A 26,837-nucleotide genomic window follows, 5' to 3' on the forward strand; every position below is an offset into this window, starting at 1 on the left:
TATGCAATGTGTTGATTTTACTGCTTTCTAAAGTGATATTTTTGATGTCATTCATGTTGTAATGGCATATATTTTTACCCTGATGTGATTAGTCCAGAGATGGGGTCAGAAGTCAAACATTTTATTCTAACCTCTGGTACAATGGGTAGCACATCAGAAGCCCACACTTGCTTAACAGTTTAGAAGAGGCACAGCTTTGAGTGGCCCAAGATACCGAATGCAGTGACATCAGTGAACAGGCAGTTTACAAACCTCCAAGGTGGAAATATTCAGGGTGTCACAAGCTAATGCTTTTGACATATTTAAATAATTAGCATTTTAGTTAAATTGTTTCATTTTCACTATTTAATATGTTTTCTTTTTTCTGTTCCCCAGACAAGCATGAACCTTCTGAAAAGGATGCACTGATGTCTGAACTGAAAATGATGACCCATTTGGGACATCACAAGAACATTGTAAACCTACTGGGAGCATGTACAGTTTCAGGTAATTGTTTTCTCACTGTTGATGTAGGAACTTTTCCTTGGAGTTTGGTTTAGTTTTAATGAGTGCTAATTGCATATTCATTTGCTGTGGTGCAATGCATTTATTGGACACTAACATATTGTGGGTGTGACATGTATACAATGTACGGGCTAGAGGCTGAGTAAATCAGAGAAAGGTAAAGACATTCTTTCTAAACTTTTTTCTCCATCTCACAATCCACTGAACTCCTGAGCATATATTTCTTTTCCATGTAGTTTATAGCAAACATTCAAATGCTTGCAGAATTTTAGCTGTATCCTGCAATCTGTAAAAACAAAATGAAAACTCCAGCAAAGCTAGAACTTCCACTGAGTGACCTCCCAAACCTCTTATATCAGAGGCACATGGGATATATGCAAATGATCCTTATGAACATCAGGTGATGCAGCTAATTGGCAATTCTGAATGCCCACAACTTGTTTTGTCATTTAATGGACAACTTCAGGCCAATAGAGCCAAAGCCCACTAGCTGTGGATATGTATATTTCAGCCTTATTATGACCTCATCATCACAGCATAAGCAGAGTGTTTGACTAAGCATTAGGAACACAGAGTTGTTATACCCAGCTGATGTCCATTATCATTAGGGTCACTGCAAAAATATCCCAAACAACAAACTAAAACAATGAGTGAGAAGGTCACTGAAAAACCAATAAGTAAAAACAAAATGAAAATTGCAGCAAAGCTAGAACGTCCACTGAGTGACCTCCCTAACCTCTTATATCAGAGGCACATGGAATATATGCAAATGATCCTTATGAACATCCGGTGTTGTCAGCTAATTGGCAATTCTGAATCCCCATGACTTGTTTCATCATTTAATGGACATTTTCAGGCCAATAAAGCCAAACCCCACTGCCTGGAATTGTCCATTAAATGACGAAACAAGTCATGGGCATTCAGAATTGCCAGTTAGCTGAAACACCTGATGTTCATAAGCATCATTTGCATTTATCTCATGTGCCTCTGATATAAGAGGTTTGGGAGGTCACTCAGTGGAAGTTCTAGCTTTGGTGGAGTTTTCATTTTGTTTTTACTGATTGGTTTTTCAGTCACTTTCTCACTCAGTGTTTTAGTTTGTATCCTGCAATCTAGGAAGAAGGACTAAGTACTGTACTGAACTTAAGCAGCAGGCCTACAAGGCTGAGAGCTTGGGTTTGAATTCCTTTAACGTTTAATTGCAAGTTGTGCAGTAATGTGTTAAGACCACTTAAGTGCAGTAATGTGTAAAACCACTTAAGTTACTTTGTTTCCAGGACATTCTGTAATAGAAAATTCTTCCACTGGGCTACCTAGTTACCAAAAATGATAAGAGAGAAAAGGGAAGAAAAGGCTAACTGCCCTTGTGGACCACTTTAAACTTGATCAATTTAGTATGTAAAAGTAGATTTTAGGACATTTTAATGAAATATTTTTATTAAATGTTAACATACTTCATCATGCTGATGCTTGTATTGCCCAACCCGCAGCATACATTTTATTAACTTTTTTTATCAGTTACCACTCTAAGTGGGATATTTCATATTCAATACTTCAGTGAATATAGGCTGCTGTATATACAGCACTGGAGAGTAGAAGACACAGATGGTACTGCATCTAGACAAAATGTTCCTAGTTTAGACTGAAAATGGTTTATAAACGTATTAAAACCAACTGACATTACCTGCATTGACCATCCTATAATACGGAATAACCATTTATACTGAGTCATGTTGCCATTCTTCTAAAATCTTTAATTAGACTCTAATTAAATATAGATCAGCTGATACAGATAACTTTCATATCATGGAGTTAAACCCACAAACAATAATGTGGCTTTTTTCTTTTATAACATTGCACTGCAAGCCTGCAAGATGAAGAAGAAGAATTTATGAGGCATTTTTTGGCATGACATTATTCTTTTTATTATATATAGCTTATATCACAATATCTGAAACATCAGTAATGGCTACACTGATGGATTTGTATATAATATACTTTTTAGAGACAATCAAACATCAGTAAGTAAACAAATAAGCTAACATTTGTTTGTTGGCTCTATTGTTTGCATATAAATATATATATATATATATATATATATATATATATATATATATATATATATATATATATATATATCTGTGTGTGTGTGTGTGTGTGTGTGTGTGTATAGGGTTCCTATTAGAACACAGAAAACTCAAAATAGCGAATGAGCTAAAGGTCGGAAATGCTGGACCTCAGTCTGCTTTTGGTGAGATTTCAATACAGTGAAGATTGGAATATTTGCCCTTTCCTCACTGAAGTGCGATCTTGGAGTTGGTATATATATTTATTGGGAATGTGAGGGGCGCAGGCCCCCACAATAGCAAGTTCGAGGTCCTGCATTTTCGACCTTTAAGTCATTCGCTATTTTGGATTTTCGTTGTTCTGATATAGACCCTATATATATATATATATATATATATATATATATATATATATGTAAAACGTATATACATGTCTCAATATCTATATATAAAAAGAAATATACATGTATATATATATATATATATATATATATATATATATATATATATATATTTGTGTGTGTGTATCTTCACAGCTACAGGGATCTTGAGATCCACTTCTGCAATAATTCACATAATAATAATAATAATAATAATAATAATAATAATAATAATAGTAATTTCAATATTCTTATGCCAACATGAATAGTATAAAATAATAGCATTATTAAACAACAAAGTGCCAAAATTAAACATTTTACAGAACACTGTTTAGCCGTCATTTGTCTGTATGCAAATATACAAAGTAAATGTGAATAAGGTGAAACCCTGTAATAAAGTCTTTTGAATTTTTTCCTGTGGTCACTGAATACTTTTCTATTGTATCTAAAACTCTAACTGCATTTTTACTTATCTTAATTTTCATCTTAATGTAAACTTTCACGTTAGTGAGCACATTTTTTGTATGTGCTGATAATATATTTTCTCTGATCTTTTGTAATTCACCCAAATTATAGTTTTATGGCTAACATTTTGTTTTTGCAAAAGTAATCTGCTTACAATTATCTTTGCTGCTTTTTTTTGGTTTGTCTGTTAAGTTACTAAACTGTAAATGTATTGTTATTTAAATATGCTTTTGGTCCAGGTCATGGTTGAAAATGGTCTTAGGACTAGCTCACCTACCCAGTTAACAAACTGAGTAAATAAATAAATAAGGAAGTAATTAAGTAAGTAAATGAAAAAAACAATAATTCCGTCTGTGTGAGGCTACAGATTATGGTTTGACTAGTCCTAAAATAAACAAGCATCTCTGATTTGCAAATCAAATGAGGTTTTCAAATCTTGTGGTGAAAACAACATATTAAGAGCCTTTTGCATCTGAAATTCCACAAAGTGGCCCGCTGTCCACGTGCAGCATATAATTACAATCAATCTTATTCAGTCATTAATGATAAAAAGTAGTAACCACTTAAAAAAACAAGAAAAACAATGTAGTAACCACTTAAGTATCTGCACCACAGAAACAATGTGCAGAGCAGCAGCATACTAGACCTGTCAAGACTAACCTGACCAAGCAGTGTTTGGACAAGTGACTTGCACAGAGTTACAAAATATGCAAATGCAGGCTTTAGGAATCATACCCAAGATTGCTGAAAACTCTATATGTGGCAACATGTGGTATTTAACCTCTATACCAAACTACCAGACATTTATGAACATAATAATTTGCTATACTGATTAATGTGTGCAGATGAGGTATAATAAACTAGATTGCATTCCCAAGGTGCACATAACATTTCTTCTTTTTCTTCTTCATACATGATAATCAGATGAAGCTACAATCTGGGCATTACTAATACAGAATAGCATGCTAATGCACACAAGCAAGTGCACAGTATTAGTACATAAATTTGGTTGGTAAAAAGTAGCAAAATGCTGCTCATGGAGACATTAAATGCTTACATCTAGAATAAACCTAAACACTAGGTATCATCCCCAAAGTGAACAAAGATACTTGTATTGGACATCCCATTTAAGTGATGTATCTGTTCTTCAGTACAAGGTCAGTTTTCAACCTTCCCTTTGGATACAGCTTGGATACTAGGTAACATCTTGAAAACTTAACCACTTGGTCAGCAAAAGGAACCATTCTCTTCTGGGAACCATAGGAAATAGTCAGCTGGGTGGCTGCAGCTCAGGATGTATAAAGAGGGTTGTTATACCAGTTGCAAACACCAGACCATTGATGAAGATGAGAAAGTCCTAAAGAAGAGATATTCTAACCTTGAGTTCACAGAGAAACATGACAACTGACAAAACCATATACCAAGAAAAGTATGATCAACGATGAAACAATACATTTTTTACTGTGTGGTCCTGTAAGGTAGCAAAAGAGGAAAAGGCATATTTATAGGTGGCTGAGATGAAATTCCCAGAGTTTTTATTCCCCAAACCACAAGATGCTAAGGAATAGTACACCAATCTCTATTTTCATAGGAATTCACTTCTGGTGTGATTTCTAAGTGTGCATTGGCAGTGAGTCTTTCTTTTGGGATATTTCTGTCTTACAGGTTCATAGGTACTCATAGGTGAGTAATAGGCTAACTGTCTTGAAGAACCATTTTAAGTTTAATCAGTATTCTGATGTCAGAATCAAACCCTGTACTTTGTGTCTATGAGGTGAAGACCTTAACCATTATTCCAAACCCACCTCCATAAATTGTGCAACAAGTACTGTTCTACACCACATTTGGACAGCATTGTTATTTTATTTATCATTTGTTGACCAGAATAGTCCCAATAGGCTTAGTAGCCTGTTTTTAGCAGAGACCCAAGGTGGTATTGATACTACCAGGAGAAATTTGGCCTGGGCATCAGGGAACTTACCCTACTCTGTTAGTGTCAGGGACCCATTTCTTGGTCATACTTCCTGCTTCCATTCTGCATGTGAAGGCAGCTCAGAGAAGCAGGGAGAGAACAGTGAAATAATATCTAAGAAAGATGAAAGTTGTAGTAATTCATGAAGTGAGCAAATATGAAGTCAGCAGCACAGTTTTTGATATGAATAAGGAGGTTGTTGTGGTGGAAGTATGCAAGGATAGTGAGCCTTGCATAAATGAAGATAGTGATGTTGCTGAATCAGAAAAGGCATTTAAGCCTTTTCAAAGGCAAGAGATGGATATACAAAGAAAGGTAATTAAGCCTTTATGTGATTTGGAAGATATATTTCAGCAAAACATCTTCAATATAGAGGTATCAACACAAGAGTATGTTGTAACAATCCTCCAGTCGGGAAGGTTGCAGGATGAATTGCTTATGGATATGGTAGAACCGACTGAACCAGAGGCTGGCAAAGATAAATCATGGGATGAGTTAATGAACAAAATTCAGAGAGAGGAGTTCCAGCAAAAAGAAGAAGCAGTGGTGAAAGGAAGATTGTATGAGGAGATGGCTGAGTATGAAAAAAAGAAAGGACAGGATTACAAGTGTAAAGATAAAGAATTTGTTTACAATGAGAATTGAAAAGAAGGAATACTCTGAATTGGACAGATATAAGGTATGGGATGAAGCAATTACACCATTAAGAGTTAAAGCAAGTGAGGTAAGAGCTTTTATAAATATAAGTAGAGACATTTTGTGATATTATTTTTGAGACTGGTCAAATAATGGAAAAGTTCTTAGAAGAATGTGAAAAAAAGAAAAACTATATGCTGTGGAGTTTATACGTATTTAAAACTGTTCATAGAGAGAGACAATGAAAAGATTAATATACAATTTAGGACTGAAGTCAAAACAGAGACTTTAAAAAGACATTTATTAAGGTTGTGTAAAGATGTATTAGACATTTCAAAAGTTTATGAAAATACAGGTTTGTGGACTGGGGCGAGAGATTGCAATGTGATTGTGAAAATTGAAAATGGAAGTATTGTACATATTCCAAGCATTATAAATGTTGAAGGGGACAAAGGCATGGCAATGTATTGGGAGCAGCTGAAAACATGCTTTCTGTGTGGAAAATATGAGCATTTGACTAATAATTTTGTTAAAAGATGGTATTGTTTGTATGGACAGACAGGGCATGATACAAGAAATTGTGAATTACAGTGCTACAAATGTAATAAAAAGGGCCATTTTGATGGGAATGTGAGGAAAAAATGAATGAGATAGAGTCAGAAACAATAGAGAATTAAATGCATTTAAATCAAAGTAGACATCATATAGAGAAAGTATTAGAAATAGGGGATATGCAAAATGAATAGGAAAAATCAAATACAATTAACAGAGAACAAGAATCTCAAAAAGGAGAAAGGTGAGGAAGAAGAGTCAGACTTGAGTGATAATAAGGATTTGAAATGAAATTTAGTCAAAGAAAAGAGGAATACGGTTGGTAAAAAGGTACAGGAGAGAAAAAGAAAAAGTATAGAAGGGCGCAAAAAAAGAAAAAAAGAAAGGGAAAGGTTGAATATGTCAGTAATTATACAATATTAACTGTAAAATCTTAGCTTTAAATGTTAATAGTTTGAAAAAAGTTAGTAAGAAGAACAGGAATTTTGGAATAGTGTAAAAAGCAGGAAACTGGTATTATTATATTAGAAGACATTAGATTTTTAACGCAAGAATAGAGATATCAGACTGAAGTATGTTGGAGAAAAAATGTCATTTGGAATTTAGGGAGAGACACCTTTTCTGGGGTACTTATTCTATTTAAAGATACAATAACAATTCTAGATGTCACACTTGTTATAGTAGGCATAGTTACAGTTCTTGATGTAAGATGGAATAACCTAAGTTTTACAATAATTGCATTCTATGCATATGTGACAAAAAGAGAGAAACAATGTTTAGAAATATGGCCTAATGGTTAAGGTGTTTGCCTTACAAACACAAGGTGCAGGGTTTGAGTCTCACAAGGGATAATTGGCTAAGCTTAAATGGCTCAGAAGGGCAGTTAGCTTAGTACTAATCTATGAACCTATGAACCTATGAATATGGAAATAGTTATAGTAGGGGATTTTAATTGTAAGAATGCAGAAAAAGAAGGTGTATGGTGTTAAGTTAATGTGGAACATTATAAAATAAAGACAAGAATTTGGAAGAAAAATGCATGGACATATAGTAGAATTGAGGAGAAGGTGTATGGTGTTAAGTTAATGTGGAACATTATAAAATAAAGACAAGAATTTGGAAGAAAAATACACGGACATATAGAGAAGGAGTATTGATTATGTTTTTTTTCAGATCACACAGCAATATGGATTGTGTTTAAAGGAAATTCTGAGCATATAAGAATAGAGAAGGATTTAAAAAGAATAAATGAGGTGAAATGGGATGATGAAGGGAAATCTGATATATTAGCACTATGACAAGATCATGTAGAACTGAAAGAATTTTATAAGGATTGATCTGAATGGCGCATTGAGCTTTAAACAAAAGTATAAAAGGAGTTATTTAATTTGGGAGAAAAAAAAAACAAGAAGCAGAAAATGAAGTATAAGATATTAAGTAATGATACTATGAATAGTTTAGAAATAATGACCGTATTTTTTATCAAAGCACAGGAGTTATATGAATTAAATAAAAAATAGAATATCTACTGCATAAGCAAAGATATTTTGCAGGAAAAAAATGAGGAAATAGCGCCATATTTTGAGTAAAATAATTAAATAGAACAATAGTATTATGAGAAATATGAAAGTCACAACAGGTACAATACATTATACGCAAGAAACAATTATGGAAATTGTAAAATAATATATTAAGGCAGCATTTGAAGGACAAAAAAAAAATAACTATTAAGAAATGTAAAGTAGGCAAATTTTCATTTAAAGATAATGAAGACCTTGAAAAGAAAATTGGGACAGAGGAATTAGAATATGTTTTAAGAATAGTTAATTTAGAATCAGCAGGAGTTCCACTTGGAATAGAATATGGAAGATAATAAAATATGACATTACATCAAAAATGGTTTCTAAGGGTGTTAAATGAATGGTTAGATAGAGGGTTTATGTATAAAAATATTATGTTGTGATGTAGCTAAATTTATTTGGAAAAAAGGTGATAGATGTGAGATATAGAACTGGAGACCAATAGTACTGAATAATATGGAGTATACATTTTTTTATGAAAATTATTTAAAAAAATGCAAGAGAAAGTATATAAAATTATAAACAAGTGTATATACGGCATAAAAGGGAAAATAGTCCAGGAATTGTTGATAGTAAGATAATTTATTAATAAGGTATTATATAGAAATGACCAAGCTAAAATGATGGTAAGTGATTTAGTAAAGCTTTTGATTCAATTCATCATAATGCTGTATGGGAAATATTTGAAGCATATAAGTAAATAGATAAAAAAAATTGTATTACAGCATATAGGTTTAATATAGTCACTGGATTAGTAAATGGTTGGTTAAGTGAAGATATATTGCTTGAGAAAGGTATAAGGCAAGGGTGTGCATTGAGTGGTATAATATTTGTCTTAGCAATAAATGTTATTTCAATATGCATTAATAAAGAAATGGGGAGTATGAATTACACTTCTAATGAAGGAATAAGAATGCCAATCTTGTTTACTTATGCAGATGATAGTATTCATGTTGCTAAGGATAAGATAGGAATAAGGAAAGTAATGAAATATTTACATGAAGTTATACAAACAATAAAATGTTCTACAAATAAAGAATGAAGTCAAGGATTAGGTTTTGAAGGTATGATAGAAGGTATACAATTTAATATGACAAATATAAAAGTACTTGGATAGGCTTTAGGAAACAAGAAAACACAGAGATGATATGGAAAGAAAAGTTAGAAGAAGAGAAGAATTGAAAAAATACTTGTTTATTTTTGAAATCATTTATTTATTTTATTTATTTTACATTTGCTTACTGAGAAAGTCCGACTGGACACAGGTCCATTTTCAGCGGAGGCCCGGGGAGAAAAGCTCCACATTACAATACATTACATGAGAGTAAAATGAAGTAGAACATACATACTTATGGCATATATACACATCAGGACAACATGCTGGTGATTAACAAACATACATATAGCATATATACACACAACAGGACATCATGCTAGTAATTAACATTTCTTACAGTAGACAATCAGTGGTACATTTTTTTTTCTTTTGCAGTTACAAGTTTTTTAAGGGAAATGTATACAGGTTTGGAAGCTTTCAGAGGAGAAACTGTTTATACATAGTTGTACCATGACAAATTCTCTTGGTATGGATTAGCCTGGTGAGTGGCACGAGCATAGCCAGTTACTTAGATAGTGGGTTTTCAGGAGTTTTTTGAATTGACTAAAGGAGGTGGTAGAAGTTATTTGGCTTGGTAGTGCATTCCAGATTTTGGCAATGGTGTTGGCAAAGAGGGACTTACCAGCTTCATTTTTATGTTTGATGACAGTTATAAGGTTCTGCTGAATTAGGTGCTGAAGTGCTGGAATTATCTCAGGAAGGTAGTAGAGTTTGTGTGCTATAGAGAGTTGATTGAGTAGAAGTATATGAGGCAACTCAAGCCAGATGATTTGCTTAAGGGATGGACAGTGGTGGGACCTATATGAGGCTTCAGTAGCAAACTTGGCAATCTTGTTGTAGAAAGATTCCATTTTATTTAGATCAGTTTGGAGGAGATTGGTCAAGATGGGAGAGGCATAGAGGAGGGAGGATAGAAGATGAGTCCTTGCAATGGTTACTTTGGTGTGTTTTGTCATAAACTGTCTGTTGCTGTAGAGGAGACCACATTTTTTATTAACTCTCTTAATGGTTTGTACTATGTGGATGTCGAACATCAGGTTATTGTCTATTTCTACGCCTAGCAGTTTAGTGTGTGTGGTTGGACTGATTTGAATGTTTTCTTTGGAGCTAATGATGAAATTATTATTTAGAGGAGGAGCTCTGCCAGGGCTGAAAAGAATTTGTTTTTTTGGGGGATTAAGAAGAAGTTTGATGTTGGTGAACCAAGTTTTGGCTAGGGTGAAGTTATTCTGGGTAAGGGTTTGCAGTTCACTAAGGGTAGGGGCAGCACATATGAGGGTAGTGTCATCTGCATATTGTACTATTGAGGCAGTGGGAGAGGATGAAGAGATCTGATTTGTAAGTAAAGAGAACAGCAATGGACCAAAGATGAATCCTTGAGGGACTCCTATGGTTACTGGTAACAGGGGGGGCAATTGGTCCTGCCATAGGACTGCTTGCTGACAGGCAGATAAGTAGCTGTTGAACCATGATATAGAGGAGGGACTTTTATTTAGGGTGGATAGGGTATCAAGAAGCAGACTGCAGTTTACCATGTCAAAGGCTTTTGATAGGTCTAAGAATATGGAAGAAACAAATAGACCCTTGTTTCTGTGGTGGTTAACTATGTTGGTGAATGATAGTAGTGCTGTTGTGGTACTATGGGAAGGTCTAAAGCCATGCTGGGATATGGAGAGTAGGTTGCTATTCTGGAGGTACTGTATTAGTTGGGTATGAACAACTCTTTCTAATATTTTGGATAAAGGTGATAGGATTGCTATTGGGCGATTTAGATTGTCATTTAAGAAAAAATATTTTTGATTAATTAAATTCTATTGTCCAGAATTGCTTATTTAGCAAGTGTGTTCAGCATTCTCTTAATATATGAGAATGATGTATATAGTATATTTTTTTCCTTTCCTTTCCTCCTTTATTTGGTAGTTTAGATTGAATCCTGTTAAAAGAGGGGGTTTGTATGTTAATAAGGAAGAATGAGGTTTAGGTTTAATAAAACCTGTACTTTATGCAGCCTCTTTACATTTATATAGAGTAATAAAATGTTTAATGGACAATGATGGCTTCATTTTATGGCAGATATTAAGTTTAAAATGTAGAATGGAATGGTTGAATTTTTTAACTTTAAAAGAAAAAGAGAATGTTACAATAATAAAACAGAAAATTATCAAGATAACATTATACTTTGGAAAATAAATGTAAATGGGATTAAAAGTAAGATGAAACTATGGTATGATAATATTATAGAAAGGTATTTTCAAATATATCCATGGAATGAGTTGCACAAAGAAAAAAAATGCAATTAAAGCAAGAATAGGAAGATGTAAAGATGCATTAGAGTGTCAAGTTTTTTAAGGAGATTGAGAATACAGAAATTGCCAGTGAAGGTGAATAAGCCTTATAAAAGTAAAAAGGATAGAAACTGTATTTATTGTAATGAATTTAAAACTAGTAAATGTGTATGTTTGTGGTGTAGAAGAGTTACAACTTTATGGAAAAAAGATTTTTGAGTTAAATTATTTGGAGAGTTTCACAGAGGTAAATAAGTATGGATATGACTGAATTTGGTTATTATAAGAACAAAAGTAGACATTACATAAAAATAATTAATAAAAATTGTTTTGTATAATATGGATGATTTGGAATGAAAGAGTAAAGGAAATTTTATTTAATTAAGATGGGATTTAGCTAAGATGTTTAAAAATAATGTTTTGGTTGTGGAAGTTGGAGTGGGGGTCAGACAGAAAGAAATTATTAACTTTATTAATTTCTGAAGTTGCTGTAAGAAGTAATTACTGTAATATGTGAAAAGTATAAATAATGCAAATATTGTATATAGTGCAAATTGTGTATATGGAATGCAAGTAAGCGTTATCGTAAAATAAAGAATTCCTACTCTTTTTGATAGGTGCTGTGAGATCTTATACATCCACCTCAGCTATCAACAACTCAAGCAGATGAGGCCTCAATTTAATGTCTCATCTGAAAGATGACACACTCAAGAATGCAGCACCTCCATTATGCTGCATTGCAGTGTCAGCAGTCAATCTACTTGGTGTAAGAATAGAACCCACAGCCTTCTGCACCAAAGTTAAGTATGCTACATGTTGTGCCACTGACAGTGAGCCTTCTTCAATTTGAGGTGTTGAGGGCTTGCCTTCCTCATTGGGGGTACACAGAGGAAAAATACTTGTAAGTTTTGTGTTTTGGAAATTAATGTTCAGTTTTATTTTTTGTTCCTTGGTATTCTAACAATAAAGGTTCCATAGCAGAACAAGAGGAATATTTCAGAGGAATCATCATTCTTTGCAATGAATGATGTTTTGGGGGGTAAGGAAGGAAATGAGACATAACAGAGGGTTGAAATGTTCACCAAGTTACTTGCAAAACTTCTTGAGCTGGGAGCTTCAACAACATTAAAAAGTTCAGACCCAACCTATGTTACCATTAAATCCTTTGCCCTAAATGTCCCCATATTTCTGAATGACAATGGTTTGTCACATTTCATATACACATAGCCCACCTAAAATATTCTTTTCCAAACAATGTACCTGTTTTTAGTAGCAACAAAAACAGGAGAATATGTAAGGCTAGGAGTCCTTAAAGGTGAAGAAAACTGAGCTGGCTCCATTATATAATGTGTGTGTGTGTGTGTGTGTGTGTGTGTGTGTGTGTGTGTGTGTGTGTGTGTGTGTGTGTGTGTGTGTGTGTGTGTGTGACTGTGTGTGTGTATGTATGTGTGCAAGAGGGGTCGATCAGTAAAATGAAGAACTATGCACCCATCTTATTAAGCCACTTTCACAGATGTGCACAAGCTACTAATTATAAAACTGAGGAGAATGTGCTTAACTCATTCCCTCTAGCAGAGCTCTTTTGAGTTTGTACTCCTACTCCCAGTGGGTGTGGTCTGAGCATTTTAAACAATGAAGTTAATGTCTCACACTTCAATCAAAAGTTAATATCTCTAGAACCATATGTTACAGAAGAACTGTAAATGGCAAACTTCTCAGCAGAAAGTAACCTTTACAATGGTTACAGTCATTCTATTCTATTCATCATCATCATCATCATCATCATCATCATCATCAGCCCCCCTTTTCCCATTTTTCTATATTTGGTCGGGCTATTGTGTTAACTGTTGCCAACTCTCTCTCGATTCAGTGCCACACTCCTGCCTTCTTCAACACTCATGCCTGACTGTCGCAGATCTTCTTTCACACAATCCATCCACCTCTTTGCTGGATGTCCTTGCTTCCTCTTACCTTCTTCCTATCTGTCCCAAATCTTCCTCACTAGATTGTCTTCTGCTTTTCTACACATGTGCCCAAACAACCGTAATCTGTTCTCTTTGATCTTTTCTGCAATTGGAGCTACTTTGGCTTCTGCTCTTACATCCTCATTTCTTCGTCTGTCCCACAGTGTGCATCCTATCACCTTTCTCAGGCACTTCAATTCTATCCCCTCTAGCTTCTTCAATTGCTCTGCCTTTACTGTCAAGGTTTCTGTACCATACAGTAGTACTGATCACACCACTGTTTTATACACCTTACTTTTCAGCTTCTTTGGCATTCTTCTGTCATAGACTACACCTGATACTCTATACCAATTGGCTGCAGTCCCTCTGATTCTAGCTTTGACCTCTTCAGTCAGACTATCCTTCCCCTCAGCCACCCCTCCCAGATACTTGAAACTGTTTACCTGTTCCACTATCTTCCCTTCTATCACTATTTTCAGCTTTTTCTGATTTCCTCAATTTGCTGCCATTACCACCATCTTATCTGTGCTTAGTTTCATCCCATGTGCCTTCAAAATTGCATTCCATTCCCCTATCCTTTGCTGAAGTTCTAGTTCAGAGTCTGTCTGCACTGCCACATTGTCTGAATACAGCAGCTTTGTTGATCTGTCCCCTCCAACCTGTTTCCTAATGGAGTCCATCACCAGTATAGGCTCAGAGCTGAACCCTGGTGTACACCCACTCCCACTGGGAACCCCTCTGTAAGGCTGAACACTGTTTGTAACTAAGTCAATGGGTCCTTGTACATAGCCTGCACTAATTCTACCAATGTTTCTGGGAATTCAAACCAATGCAGTACTGCCCAGATCAGCTTTCTTGGGACCTTGTCATATGTTTCTCCAAGTCTAGGAATGCCCAGCTGGACTCTCTCCTCATCTCTAGCTTTTTCTCCAGGTTCTGTCTCACTGCAAACATCAGGTCAGTTGTGCTGCATCCTGATCTGAATCCGAACTGCTCATCTCCCATCTTACATTCTACTACCCTGTGTATCCATTTATTAATCACCCTCTCTAGATCTTTCATGCAATGTGATAGGAGTTTGATGGCTCTATACTGCCTACAGTTGTGGATGTCCCCTTTGTTCTTGTACACTGGCATGGTTATTCTCCAGTCATCTGGGATAAGCCTTTCTCTCCACACTGCTCTTAGTACCCTCAGGAGCCATTTCTCCTCTATCTCACTCAGCATCTTTACCATATCTGCTGTGACCTCATCTTAGCCTGCTGCTTTCCCTGATTTTATCTTACTTAGTGCTGTTCTTACTTCTTCTAAGGTGGGCTCCTCTTCTTCTCTCATTGTAGGCTGTTTCTGGGGCAGTACAGCTTCTGTGGGATTTTCTTCATTCAGAAGCTGCTGGAAATACTCCTTCCATTTGCCTTTGATGTCCTGCGGACTGGTGAGCAGGTTGTTGCTGGAATCCCTTATGAAAGGTGTCTGACTATCTTCTTTATCTTTCTGTCTTTGCCTTGCAACCTAATATAGTTTCTTTTTGCCCCTTATCACTTTCCAGAAGTTGGTAGAGTGCCTCAGATGCCCTTTTCTTTGCTATTGCAACTCCTTTCTTAGCTTCTTTGTTAGCCAACCAGTATTCCTTCCTAGCCTGGTCAGTCTTTTCTAGCTCCCAATTTTTCCTGCACTTCTTCTTTCTTTTGATGACTTCCTGGACTTCTGCATTTCACCACCAGCTTTCCTTATGTACCTTATTTCCATACCCGGCTCGCCACATATCTTTTCTGCAGTCCTAACACATGCTGTTTTAGGCACTGCCATTCTTCTTCAACTCCACCTATTTCCTCCTCTTCTTGGGTTGCTAGAGCCCTGAGTAATTCCTTGAACTGTTGTACTTTCCCTCCAGTCAACTTTGAGGTATTCAGCCTGGTCTCTGTTGACCTTAGAGCCTTCCCTGACTACTGCTTGCAGCTGATTGTGGCAACTAGTGGTTTATGCTGTGGGCCAACTGTTTCACTGGAGATGAATCTATTCTAGATCTTCAATTGGTTTTTATATGCCACAATAATCACAGTAAATATAACTTATGTATTGCTGTATAAACAGCTTAAGATGTCTCAGTAACCATTCAAGCAGCTCACATACTGCCAGCAGCAGTTTCTTCATATAGCTATGAACTTTCATATGAGGCTAAGCAGTTTTGTTTGTGTCAGTTGATTGCTGAGATATTGAAAAATATGAAAATTATTACACTACAAATATATATTGTGCAAATAATATTCAATACCTCTTTATCTGCACTAGACAGCGGTCAAATATCAATACAGTTGTGTTTGCCACTGTGTAAGTGTTAAGATGAAATATTCTAATACCTGGTATGTAAGCATGGCTTTGGAATTTTTAATGCATATATGAACAAACAATAACTGATGTCTAGAGGCATCAATAGGAAGTAACTGCAGAAATGCCTAAAGATGTCACTAGGCTGTAATGAGTTAATGATAAGCAGGCTAAATTCAGTAACAGATTTGGAATGGAAATGTCATTAAATAAATTTCAGAAAATTGCATTTAGTCTTTAATGAGCTGTAGTGAATATACTTAACATTTCCCCTATGAGATAATCCAGGAGTTAATGTAGAACATTGGACCTTGTTTGCATATTTGCATAATTCTCAGAATATTCCTACAACAGCGCACAGAGTGGCAGCCCCTGTCACTGTAACAGTCTAACAGATTCTTTGTTTTTTTTATGAATTGTGTTTGTAAAGGGGTGCCCTTAACTTTTCACTCTTGTACATAAAAAGAGACACATGTTTTTTGTGGGAACCCCTCTCCCTTTATAAATAAATATAATGCAACATTCTGTATTCTTCTGACAGCAGTGTAGAAGAAAAACACATTGCATTCATATAAAACAAACTGATGTCAAGGCAGGGAGGGGTAGGCACTCACTGGTCATACACTCTAAAAAGGGAAGTGTGAGGCAAAGAAAGCAGTCACCCCTGGACACAACCAGTGAGTGTAAGGGGTGGGGAAAGGGAAAATTGGGTAGGGCACATAAAATAAAAAAAATACAAAGGATGGAAGCACAGAAGGCTAAGTCCCCAGGATGCCCTAAAGTTCCACAACCAGCCCCAGCAAGATCGGAGCAAGTCTAGGGTGGTACGTTAGAAGATTACTAGTAGTCCTGGCATGGATGTGGTGCACAGGGGCCAGACTGGTATTAAAAGAAAAAAAACTTGCTTGGTTCAGACTGGGATCTTAGTCATCTGACTGGTGTGCTACTTAACTGAACTTCTAAGTACCTAAAGTGTCTGACGAAATGTCATAGCTCAATCCTGTTTTGGCAGTAGTGCCCTAGTTATGAGTATTGGGCTGTTAATTAGTTTTGACTAGACTTCATGAATATGTTGAGAGAGCAAGACATTACTCTGATTATGTGCATCTACCCTTGTATTTATTTGTTCTGTCACTGATTAACTAAACCTTGTGAAAATTGAAGACTACTTCTACGACCTCATAACATTTTTGGATAACAAATAGATGGAATACATTCAAAAAAATTGTTTTCTGTTTGCAAAGTCATAATTAGGTAAGAAGCAGACTTATGATCATATGATCATAGCAAGTTACTAGGCTACTGGCCCTGAGGCCCTTATAAGCCTAGCTAATAAATTATCCCATGTTCCCACAAGTCAGTACCCAATGCCCCTGTCTAGCAGGGACACACGCAGAATCCCAGGGGTGTATTTTCTATTTCCCATCCAGTCATCCAGGTTCCTCTTAAAGAGGAATAATAAAGTACTCTGCTTGATGTGGAGAGGGAGTCTGTACCACAGATGGGGGAGTCTCTGAGAGACAAATTTGTCCCACCAGCAATTCCTATTGATGTCACTGACCAAGTTGAGGTTTTGCATGTGGGTCACGTGAGTGGAGTTTGGCTTGCTGATATACAGCAATTTCATCAAGGTGGGGTCAGGGATTGCTCTGTATGTCAGACATAGATCACCTCTGAGGAGTCTGTATGAGAGGGAGTAGAGGGACAGGGCTTTTAGCCTTTCTGTGTAGGACAGATTTTTGAAGCCCTGGATACTCCTGGTCAGGAACCTCTGTGGTCTCTCCAGCTGCTACATGTACTTTGGAAGGTACATGCCGAAAGGGGCATTATACCCGATGATGGGCCTGATAAGGGAGGAATACAGGGAAGTTATGACTTCCTTGTTCCTGGAAGAAATACCCTTACTAATGAGGTGAGCCATGTAGACAGCTCTCCGCACAATGGAGGCAACATGGTGGTCAAAGGTTAGATTGCTGTCAACTTTGGTGCCCAGGTCTCTTACAACTTCTTGCATGCTTAGGACATTGTTATTAATGCAATAAATTGTGTAGATGTCACTCTCCCCAAAGGGAATGATGATGTATTTTTTTGCGTTTAGTTTGAGGCTGTGTTTCTGGCACCAGTCATTTGTCTGAGTGAGAGCCTTTTGTAGCATATCTACATTATTAGGGTAGTTGATGACAGCACCCAGCTTACAACCATCTGCAAACTCGGTCAGCCATAGACCTCTGGCTTTAGCTTGCACCTTGGAGAAGTATATCCCAAACAGCAAGGGCCCCAAGACCAAACCCTGGGGTACGCCGCTCATTACGGGTCTACTACTTGAGGTAGCTTCCCCTATTTTGACTGAATGAGTTCTATCAGTGAGCCAGTTAGCTACTCATCTGGTCACATATGGATTTATGCCAAACTGGGATGGTTTATCTATTATGCCCAAGTGGGGAATAGTGTCAAAAGCCTTCACCAAGTCAAGGTTGGTGGCATGCACCATCTTCTCCTCATCCATGGCTTTGGTGACTGACTCAAAGAAGTCTACCAAATTTAACAGCATGATCTTGCCTTGATAAAACCAAACTGTGTGGGATCAAGCATTTGGAGGTTGCTGATGTCCTTGTTAATATGGCCCATGATAATGTGTTCCATGGCCTTGCAAATCAGGCTAGTTAGGCTGATGGGTCTATAACTGCCTGGATCAGTGGACAGGACACTCAACCTTTGTGCAGAGGAGTGGTGGTGGCCGTCCTCCACTCAGCTGGGACAAAACTGGTACTCAGGCTTAGATTGAATAGGGTGCCTAATGGTTTTGCCTGTTCCTGCCTGAGTTGATGCAAGATGCAGCCTGGGATGTTATCGGGTCCCATGGATGCTGTGTTTTTAGCCTTTGAGAGGGTGGTAATGACTAGTTCCCTAGAGATAAGGGGTGGGGGGCATGTGCTGGAGATATCCTAGATTACTGATGGGGGTGGACAGAGGGGTTAAGTTTTCACTGAACCTGTCTGTCATCAGGTTGGGTATATCCACGGCATTTGTGTACATGGTGTCTTTGACCATGAGTTCTGAGCAGATTTGGGTGTTGCCCCTTAGGTTGCAGACGTATGTGAAGAAGACCTTATGATTGTCTTTAGTAGATGTTACCAATATGGACATGAAGTTAGTTTTGCAGGACTTCACTAATATCCTTATTTGTCTGTTTAAGCCAGTGATGGTGAACCTATGATACACATGTCAAAGGTGACACATGCCATGACATTTTGAGTGACACATCAGCAATCACCAACACCCGAGTTACTAAAGACACTGCTTTTGCTTTCATTGCTCATGTGAAATGCACTGAATTATTTTGTGCCAGAAGCTTTTGATATGCCAAACCCAAAAGGTTCACCATCACTGGTTTAAGTCAAGAAGAGATAGCTTCCAATTTGGCACCTGTTCCTTCTTGGTCCTGGACAGCATTTTTTTCCTTTTGTTGTAGAGTGTATTTATAGCCGATGTCCACCAGACAGGTTTACTCTTCTTTAAGGAGGAGGATTTTGTCCTGTCAGGTATTGCTGAATCCATGCATTTATATAAGTGGTCGTATAGTACTTTGGTGTAGGTTTGGAGATTAGTGCCAGTTTCTACTGTTGGGAGGGGGCTGTGAAGCTGTTTAGACCTTCCCTTAGGAGGCTGTAATCAGCTTTGGAGAAGTTTTTTGTTTAACCGTAGCTGGGGTGGGGGGGATGATGACTTTGAAGGTAACTGCTTTGTGGTCTGATCTTGCCAGGTATGATGACACTGTGGGGATGCTGCAGTGATTTCCTGTGTTGGTTAGTACCAAGTCCAAGATGTTGTCACTTCTTGTGGGGGTGTCAACCAGCTGTTCCAAGGCATTGGCATTGACAAAGTCAAGGAATCTTTGAGCATTTGTGTTCTGGCTCAAGTAGTTCTTCCAATCAATGGTTGGGTAGTTAAAATCATCCAGGATCAGGGCATAGGGTTGAATCTTAATAGATTCAAGGAGGTCTAGATAGGTGGCATGCACATGCTGGGGGCCTGTAGCTAACTATGATTTGAATAGGGGTCTTGTCAACTGTTAACTGCACCTGGAGCATCTCCTGTGTGTCGTACTATTTGACCAGTCTGGAGGTGTGTATATAATAATATATAATGAAACACCACCTCCTTTGGCTTTGCTGCTTTCAGTTTGGGTTCTGTATGTATGATAGGATTAGTAACCAGGTAAGGCTGGAGTGCTCTTCAAATCTTTGAATCAGGTTTCTGTGACTGTACAAATGTCAGCATCTTCCAGGGTTAACAATGCTTGCAATGAGGCAGTTTCATGTTGAGGCTCCTAGTGTTCAGCAGCATGACCTTTAAATTGTGTTTAGATGAGATTCTCATATTGATAGTTTTGACCTCAAGCCTTTGCCTAAAAAGGCAGTATGGGGGAGGCAAGAGCCATTGCCAGGAGCCTGAAGCCCAAGGGAGACAGATGAAGGCCATCTCTGGCAAATCATTGTGGTCTGTTAATCAAGTCTTCCCAGGCCAACAGGTACTGGATCCCCTTAGAATGACACCAGAAACTAAGCCAGTTGTTAAAGTCAATCATTTTTTGTTTGTATTGAGGCATCATTTTGGGTGAAGGTAGAATGCTGCTTAAGGCTAGTGACATACCTGCCTGGAGGACATATTTGATGAGCTCAATCATGTCTGTCTTCATATAGTCCAGAGAGGTATGCCTCAATTCATTTACGCCAACATGTACTATGACAGAGTCATAGCAGTACTTGTTGAGGGACTTAAGTGCAGTTCCATATTACGTGATTGAAACTTTATGTTATCGAACACCTAAAGGTTGATCACTAAATGTCAAAGTCTGAAAATTGCAAACGGCCGTCTCCACACAGGGAAATGAGTCGTTTGGCTGTTATGTGGATTTTGTTCTTTCACCACTGTAGAGCAATCTCGGAGTTGGTATATTTAGTTAGGGGTGTGTGGAAGGCACAGCTCCCCACATCGTGGGGTGTGGGGGGTGAAGCCCCCACTTCATTTCTGTTTAAAACTTTTTTTTTTAATTTGACCAACGGCATTGTTTCCCTATGTGGAAAAGGACATTTTCAATGTTAAGGGTTCAATATTTCGTGATCGACCTTTAGGTGTTCGATAATTTATGGTTTTGATCATGTAATATTGACCCCCTGAGTGTATGGGCGATGTGATGAATTCTGGCACCTGAAAACAACTTACTGTGACTTTCTCCTTATCGAGCCTGGTGAGGGGCACATCTGTGTGTCTCACAATGGAGTCTCCTATGATTAATACAGTGGACATGGTTAAGCCTTGATGACTGTGAGACACAGGAGTGTGGACTGTGTGTGGTGTGTAGTGTGTTAGGCTGTGGAGTTGGCGTATGTTTTTGTCTCAGAGGTCTCTTTTGTTTAGGTATGTTTTTTAAGAACCTCTGCATATGTGGGTGTGTGCTGAATTGGTGTGGATGCTGTTTGAGGTGTGAAGTTTGTGCAGACAACCTTCTCACTGCTATGTATACTAGCTTGTGAGGGAGAGACCATAGACTCCAGGTTTTTAATGTAAATACATCTCTCTCAAATTGTGTTCCTAGGTGGTAGTAAGAGAAGGTTGTGCCTGCACATGAGACAGTTCCTACACTGTCTCAGGATTCCAATATCAACAAGATTGGCTGGAGAAACTGTAGGAAACTGTCCATTCATATCTGCCAGAATTGGTGAGGGGGATGAGTTAGGGGGGAGGTGAAGGTAGAAAGATCTGAGATGGATACTAGTAGTGTGTGTTTGTACACAGGCTGCAAAGAAGCTTCACTACCTCAAGATCAAGGCAGTGCTAGTAAGGGAAAATTTGAAGCTGGAATACCTCACAATGGGTTAAATCAGTACAGTGGTGATGTGCAATGAGCAAACAAGCATAGCCTCATGCAAACAAAGATGGAAGACTCTAGAAGCTCAGATTACTACCCAGTCCTGCTGGGCCCTGCACTTTCAATCAATCACTCATGCTACAGAAGGTCAGGCAGCCCTGTTACTCTCACTAACAGAGAAGACAGGGCCTTCCCAGCACAAGATGGCTACCAGGAAAATCAGCAAGCAAAACAACCAGGCCTGGATGCAGCAAACCTGTATCCAGACTATGTTACTTGACTAAAACTTAACTTGACAGAAAACTCTCAGAAAATGCACAGAAAAGCACAGACATAACACTGATAAACAGAAAATACAACTCTCAGTGTGAAAAAAGCAGTTTAGAGTTTAATAATTCAGTAAATATGCAGTTACAGTTACTTCACTCACTAAAGTGTTTATGTTGTCTGGTAAACTTGCTGTTACTGCTCCAAAAATCAAACATGTTACCTTAATTTATTATTTTTATTTTATTTATTTAACATTTGTTTACCGGGAAAGTGCGACTTGGAACAAAGCCAATTTTCAGCAGAGGCCTAGGAAGAAACTCTCCAGATGCATGTCTTTTTAACGTCAGACAAATGCAAGGTGGACATGCAGACTCTGCACAGAGGCATCCCAGCCGAGAACCGAACATAGAACCTCTTGCTCTGAGGCAACAATGCAACCACTGCACCACTGTGCCTTTCTAAATGTTAAATCATTTTAAATTAATTACATTTAAAATAATTAAATTGTTAATTAAATTAATTAATTTTAAATTAATGTTAAACCAGTCAGAAAAACTACAAGAAAAACCTGGGTAAGCTGGAGTTTTTTTTGCTGTGTGATACCTTAAATCTCCTGTAATAGTGGTCCATGGAATATATGCAAATGACCCCTTAAGGACATTAAGTGTTTTAGCTACATGGGTTCTAAATGTGCACATTTTACTTTTTCTTTTTAAGCCTATGTGGATACATTCAAGGAAATAAAGCCAACCTCTCCCACCCAACTGTGGACATGCATGTTTCAGCCTTCTCATGACCTTGTCAGCACAGCATAAGTGGACTGTTTGGGCATGCTTTAGAAAATCAGGGTCTTTATAACCAACTGATGTCCATAACCATTAAGGTGTCAACAAAATATCTCAATTAACATCCAAACCAAAGAACAAAATGGTCACACAGACAAACCAGTCAGTAGAAATCTCAAATAAAATCTAGACAAGCTAGAGTTTTCACTGTGTGATATCTTAAAACTCCTGTAATAGAGGCCCATGGGATATATGCAAATGACCCCGTAAAGACATCAAGTGTTTCAGCTATATGGCTTCTGAATGTCCATAACTTTTTACCTTTTGTTTTTATGTCTTTGTGGATACATTCAGATCAAATCTCTGCAATGCAAGTTTAATGCTCTTTGAAAGTTGTTAAACTAGGTTACACAAAAAGTGATGGTAGTGATGATTTTCTTTAGAGGGTAACTTGCTGAAATTGTCTCTCCTCTTCCCCCACAACATAAGTATGTAATTGTGGTTCTGGCATCCATGAGTTAGAGATAGACTCACTTGGAGATTATAGGTGTCTTTCTATGAGCTGAGGACAGCTTCAGGTTTGTAGTTATCAACTAACATTTGAATGCCTAAGATTGGTTGTGTTTGCCTTGTAACACAAAGGTGCAGGGTTTGAGTGGACAGTGTGATAATTTGCTAGGCTAAAAATAAAATGAAGGTAAAGTTAGCTTAGTACTAATCTATGAACCTATGAACCTATGAACATGATAAATGTCAAAGAGTAACAGTCTCAACAAAGAGCCCTGATGAAAGGTCTTCTGAAACAAAGGATGTCACCAGCCTACATTGTGTGTGTGTTCAGTCTGTAAATTAATTTTCTATCCAGTAAGTTACATAGGGGATTATAATAAAATGCAATATTTTTTATTATGACAGCATGAGAAATGATAAAAGAGGCCTTTTCCAGATCCAGGTAGGCAATTTACAAAGCCTTGCCTTTTCCCAGTGCCTCTTTGGTTTGTCAGTGAAATGTATAATGTTTAGTAGTCAGGATATATCCTTCACAAAACTATACTGGTTTGGGTCCAGTGTTATAAATCCCCAACATCCTTATTTGTAAATCCCATGATTATATGTTTCAGTGTTTTGCAGATGATTATTAAATTCATATATTAGTACTAGGCTAACTGCCCTTGCGAGAGCCATTTTAAGCTTAGACAATTATCCCTTGTGAGTCTCAAACCCTGCACCTTGTGTTTGTAAGGCAAACACCACAGCCATTAGACCACTCTCCCAGCCCAAGCCAATTCTAGGCTAATTAGTCTATAATTTTCCATGGTCAAAAGTAATGCCACCTTTGTGGAGGGTCACCACAGCAGGATCAGTTCTCTAGGCATCTCTTACATGTACAATAGAGATGGTAAGGTCAGTGAGGCATTGTTACATATTAATAAAGAAACCACTCAGTGTGCTGGCTGGACCCATAATGATAGTATTCTTAATTTTGGAAAGGGCTTCTAACACCTGATTGATTGGTGTAAGGGGAAAAACTTTGATAGAAGAGTGAAGTTCAGTCCAGTTAAACACACACACACACACACACACACACACACACACACACACACACACACACACACACACACACACACACACACACACACACGTAAACACACATAACATTCACAGATCTTAAACTCATCTGAACAGATGAACTTATACCTACCAGTCACAACCTTACATGTGCAGTTATATTCAGAAATTATCTGTACTTCTGAAGTGCTAAAATACTGCAATCTACAGGAATCAATGCCACAATTTGATTCCTACTTCAATGAAAGTATCCTTTTGATGCAAAGATTTTAGCCTAAATGTTTATGTATGTGTGTATATATATATATATATATATATATATATATATATATATATATATATATATATATATATATATATTTCTATCTATTTTAGGTCTATGTCAATTGACCGAGAGACCAATTTGTTGAAATCAATATGGCTGAGACAATTATGTTAAAGTTTGTATCATTAAACTGTTCAGGAATTTACCCTTTTCATAGGGTCAAAGGTTCATAGAAGGTTACTAGGCTAACAGCCATAGAGCCCTTACAAGCCTAGCTATATTAATCCTGAGATGCCCCAGTTATTGGTGGTTAAGCGAATGAAGTTTGCAGAGGTAAGGGTCTATGGTACTTAATAACGGCTTTCTCTGTCCAGGAGAGATATGGGTGCCACCCCAGGAGTGAATTTGTGGTCACCCATCCATTGATCTAGTTTGTGCTTGAAGAGGGTCAGAGAGGGGCTCTGTTTCATGTGAATTAGAATCTTGCTGCAGAGAAGTGGCAGTGTCTGGGAGATGTATTTATCTCTTCAGCATGACCTGTTCATGTCAGAGGCTAGGTTAAGATCTCTGGAGCGAATAACCCTTGTGCAGTTTGGTTTATGAATGTGTAGCATTTCCATCAGGGCTGGGTCAGAGACTGCCCTGTAAAACCAGCACAGGTCACCCCTTAGCAAAGTGTAGGAGACAAAATACAGTGACAGAGCTTTCAGTCTTTCCGCAGAAAACTTGTTTTGTGTACCCTGTAATTTTGTAGTGAGAAACCTCTGTGGTCTCTCCAGTTGTTGCAGGTGTCTGGTGAGGTACAATCAAAAGGCAGAATTGTGCTTGATTATTGGTCTGATGAGGGCCAAGTATAATGGATTTATAACAGCCTTAGATCTTGATGTGATGCCTTTACTTAGAAGATCTGCCACATAGAAGGATTTCCTTACAGCTGAGGATATGTGGTGTTCAAAGTTCAGGTTGTTATCACCCTGAGTACCCAGATCACATACTAATGGGTCTACACTGGGGGCGGGGGGCGCTGTCTATAATGTAATTAGCAGGGATATCAGCTTTCCCAAAGGGAATAATGCCCTTTATTGCATTTAACTTTAATTCATGGCTTTGGCACTGATCATTTTTCTGCATTAACCCTGTCTGCAGTATATTAACATAATTGTGGGACTCAATGATTGCTCACAATTTGCAATCATTAGCGAACTTGGTCAACCACAGGCTGTTCAAATTTGCCTGGATTTCTGAGAATTAAATTCCAAACAGTAAGGGACCCAGCATAGAACCCTGTGGAATGCCACTGGTGACTCATCTTTTGCTAGAGGTGAAGTCACCCACATTGACAGTATGTGTCCTGTTGGTGAACTAGTTGTCTACCCATTTGGTAGTGTACGGGTTAATTCCCAATTGGGAGAGTTTATCTATAATATCTGAGTGGGATGTTGGGTCAAATGCCAAGGCTAGGTCAAGGTAGGCAGTATGCACTGTCTTTCCCTCATCCAAAGCCTTGATTACTTTCTCAAAGAAGTCAACTATGTTTAACAGGCATGCTCTACCTTTAATGAATCCAAAGTGGGTTGGGTCCTGAGTTTGGAGATTATCTATGTCCTTGTTAATAAGGTACATAATGATTCTTTCCATGGCCTTGCAGATGAGGCTAGTCAAGCTTACTATAATTCCCAGGGTCAGTTAAAGGTCTCCCTTTGTGCAGAGGTATTACTGTTGCTGCCCTCCAGTCCAAAGGAACATAGCCAGTTTGCAGGCTGTGGTTAAACAGAGATCCAAGTGGGTCTGCTAGGTTATGTTTTAAATTGTTTAAAAGGCAGTCTTGGATGTTAAGATGTTGTCTGGTCCCACTGGTGTCATGTGTTTGGCCTTGGAGAGCACCCGATGACCTGCTGCTGCTGATGGCTGAGGAATGGTGACAAGTATAGAGTGGGGGATGACTGGAGAGGACAGAGGGTGAAGTTTTCTCCAAATTTGTCAGCTAGCACATTGGCTATTACCTCCAGCTGAGTATGAGTGGTGCCATCTACAACCAGTTCAGTGCATAGCTGGGTATTCTCTTTTAAATACTGGACATAATTAAAGAATGCCTTGTGATTATCCTTAGCTAGCAAGGCTATTTTTACTTCATAATTAGCTTTGGAGGCTCTCAAATGTATTTGTTTAAGCTAGAGAGAGATTTTTTCCTCAGCTCAGCCAGTTCCCTCTTGTTCTTGGACATTAG

At 37.7% G+C, this 26,837-nt stretch overlaps 1 protein-coding gene across 1 annotated transcript in view; it reads left to right on the plus strand.

The window, feature by feature from the left end:
- Positions 1-26,837, plus strand: part of LOC122803248 (receptor-type tyrosine-protein kinase FLT3-like) — a 495,076-nt gene that overhangs the window by 187,107 nt on the left and 281,132 nt on the right. Inside the window, exon 7 of the mRNA XM_044072843.1 lies at positions 376-486. Within this exon, the coding sequence (XP_043928778.1) occupies positions 376-486 (111 nt within the window). The remainder of the gene's footprint in view (positions 1-375; positions 487-26,837) is intronic.

The sequence above is a fragment of the Protopterus annectens genome, chromosome 5.part1 (assembly GCF_019279795.1).
Source record: "Protopterus annectens isolate FY-2018-M chromosome 5.part1, PAN1.0, whole genome shotgun sequence".
Lineage (NCBI taxonomy): Eukaryota > Metazoa > Chordata > Ceratodontiformes > Protopteridae > Protopterus > Protopterus annectens.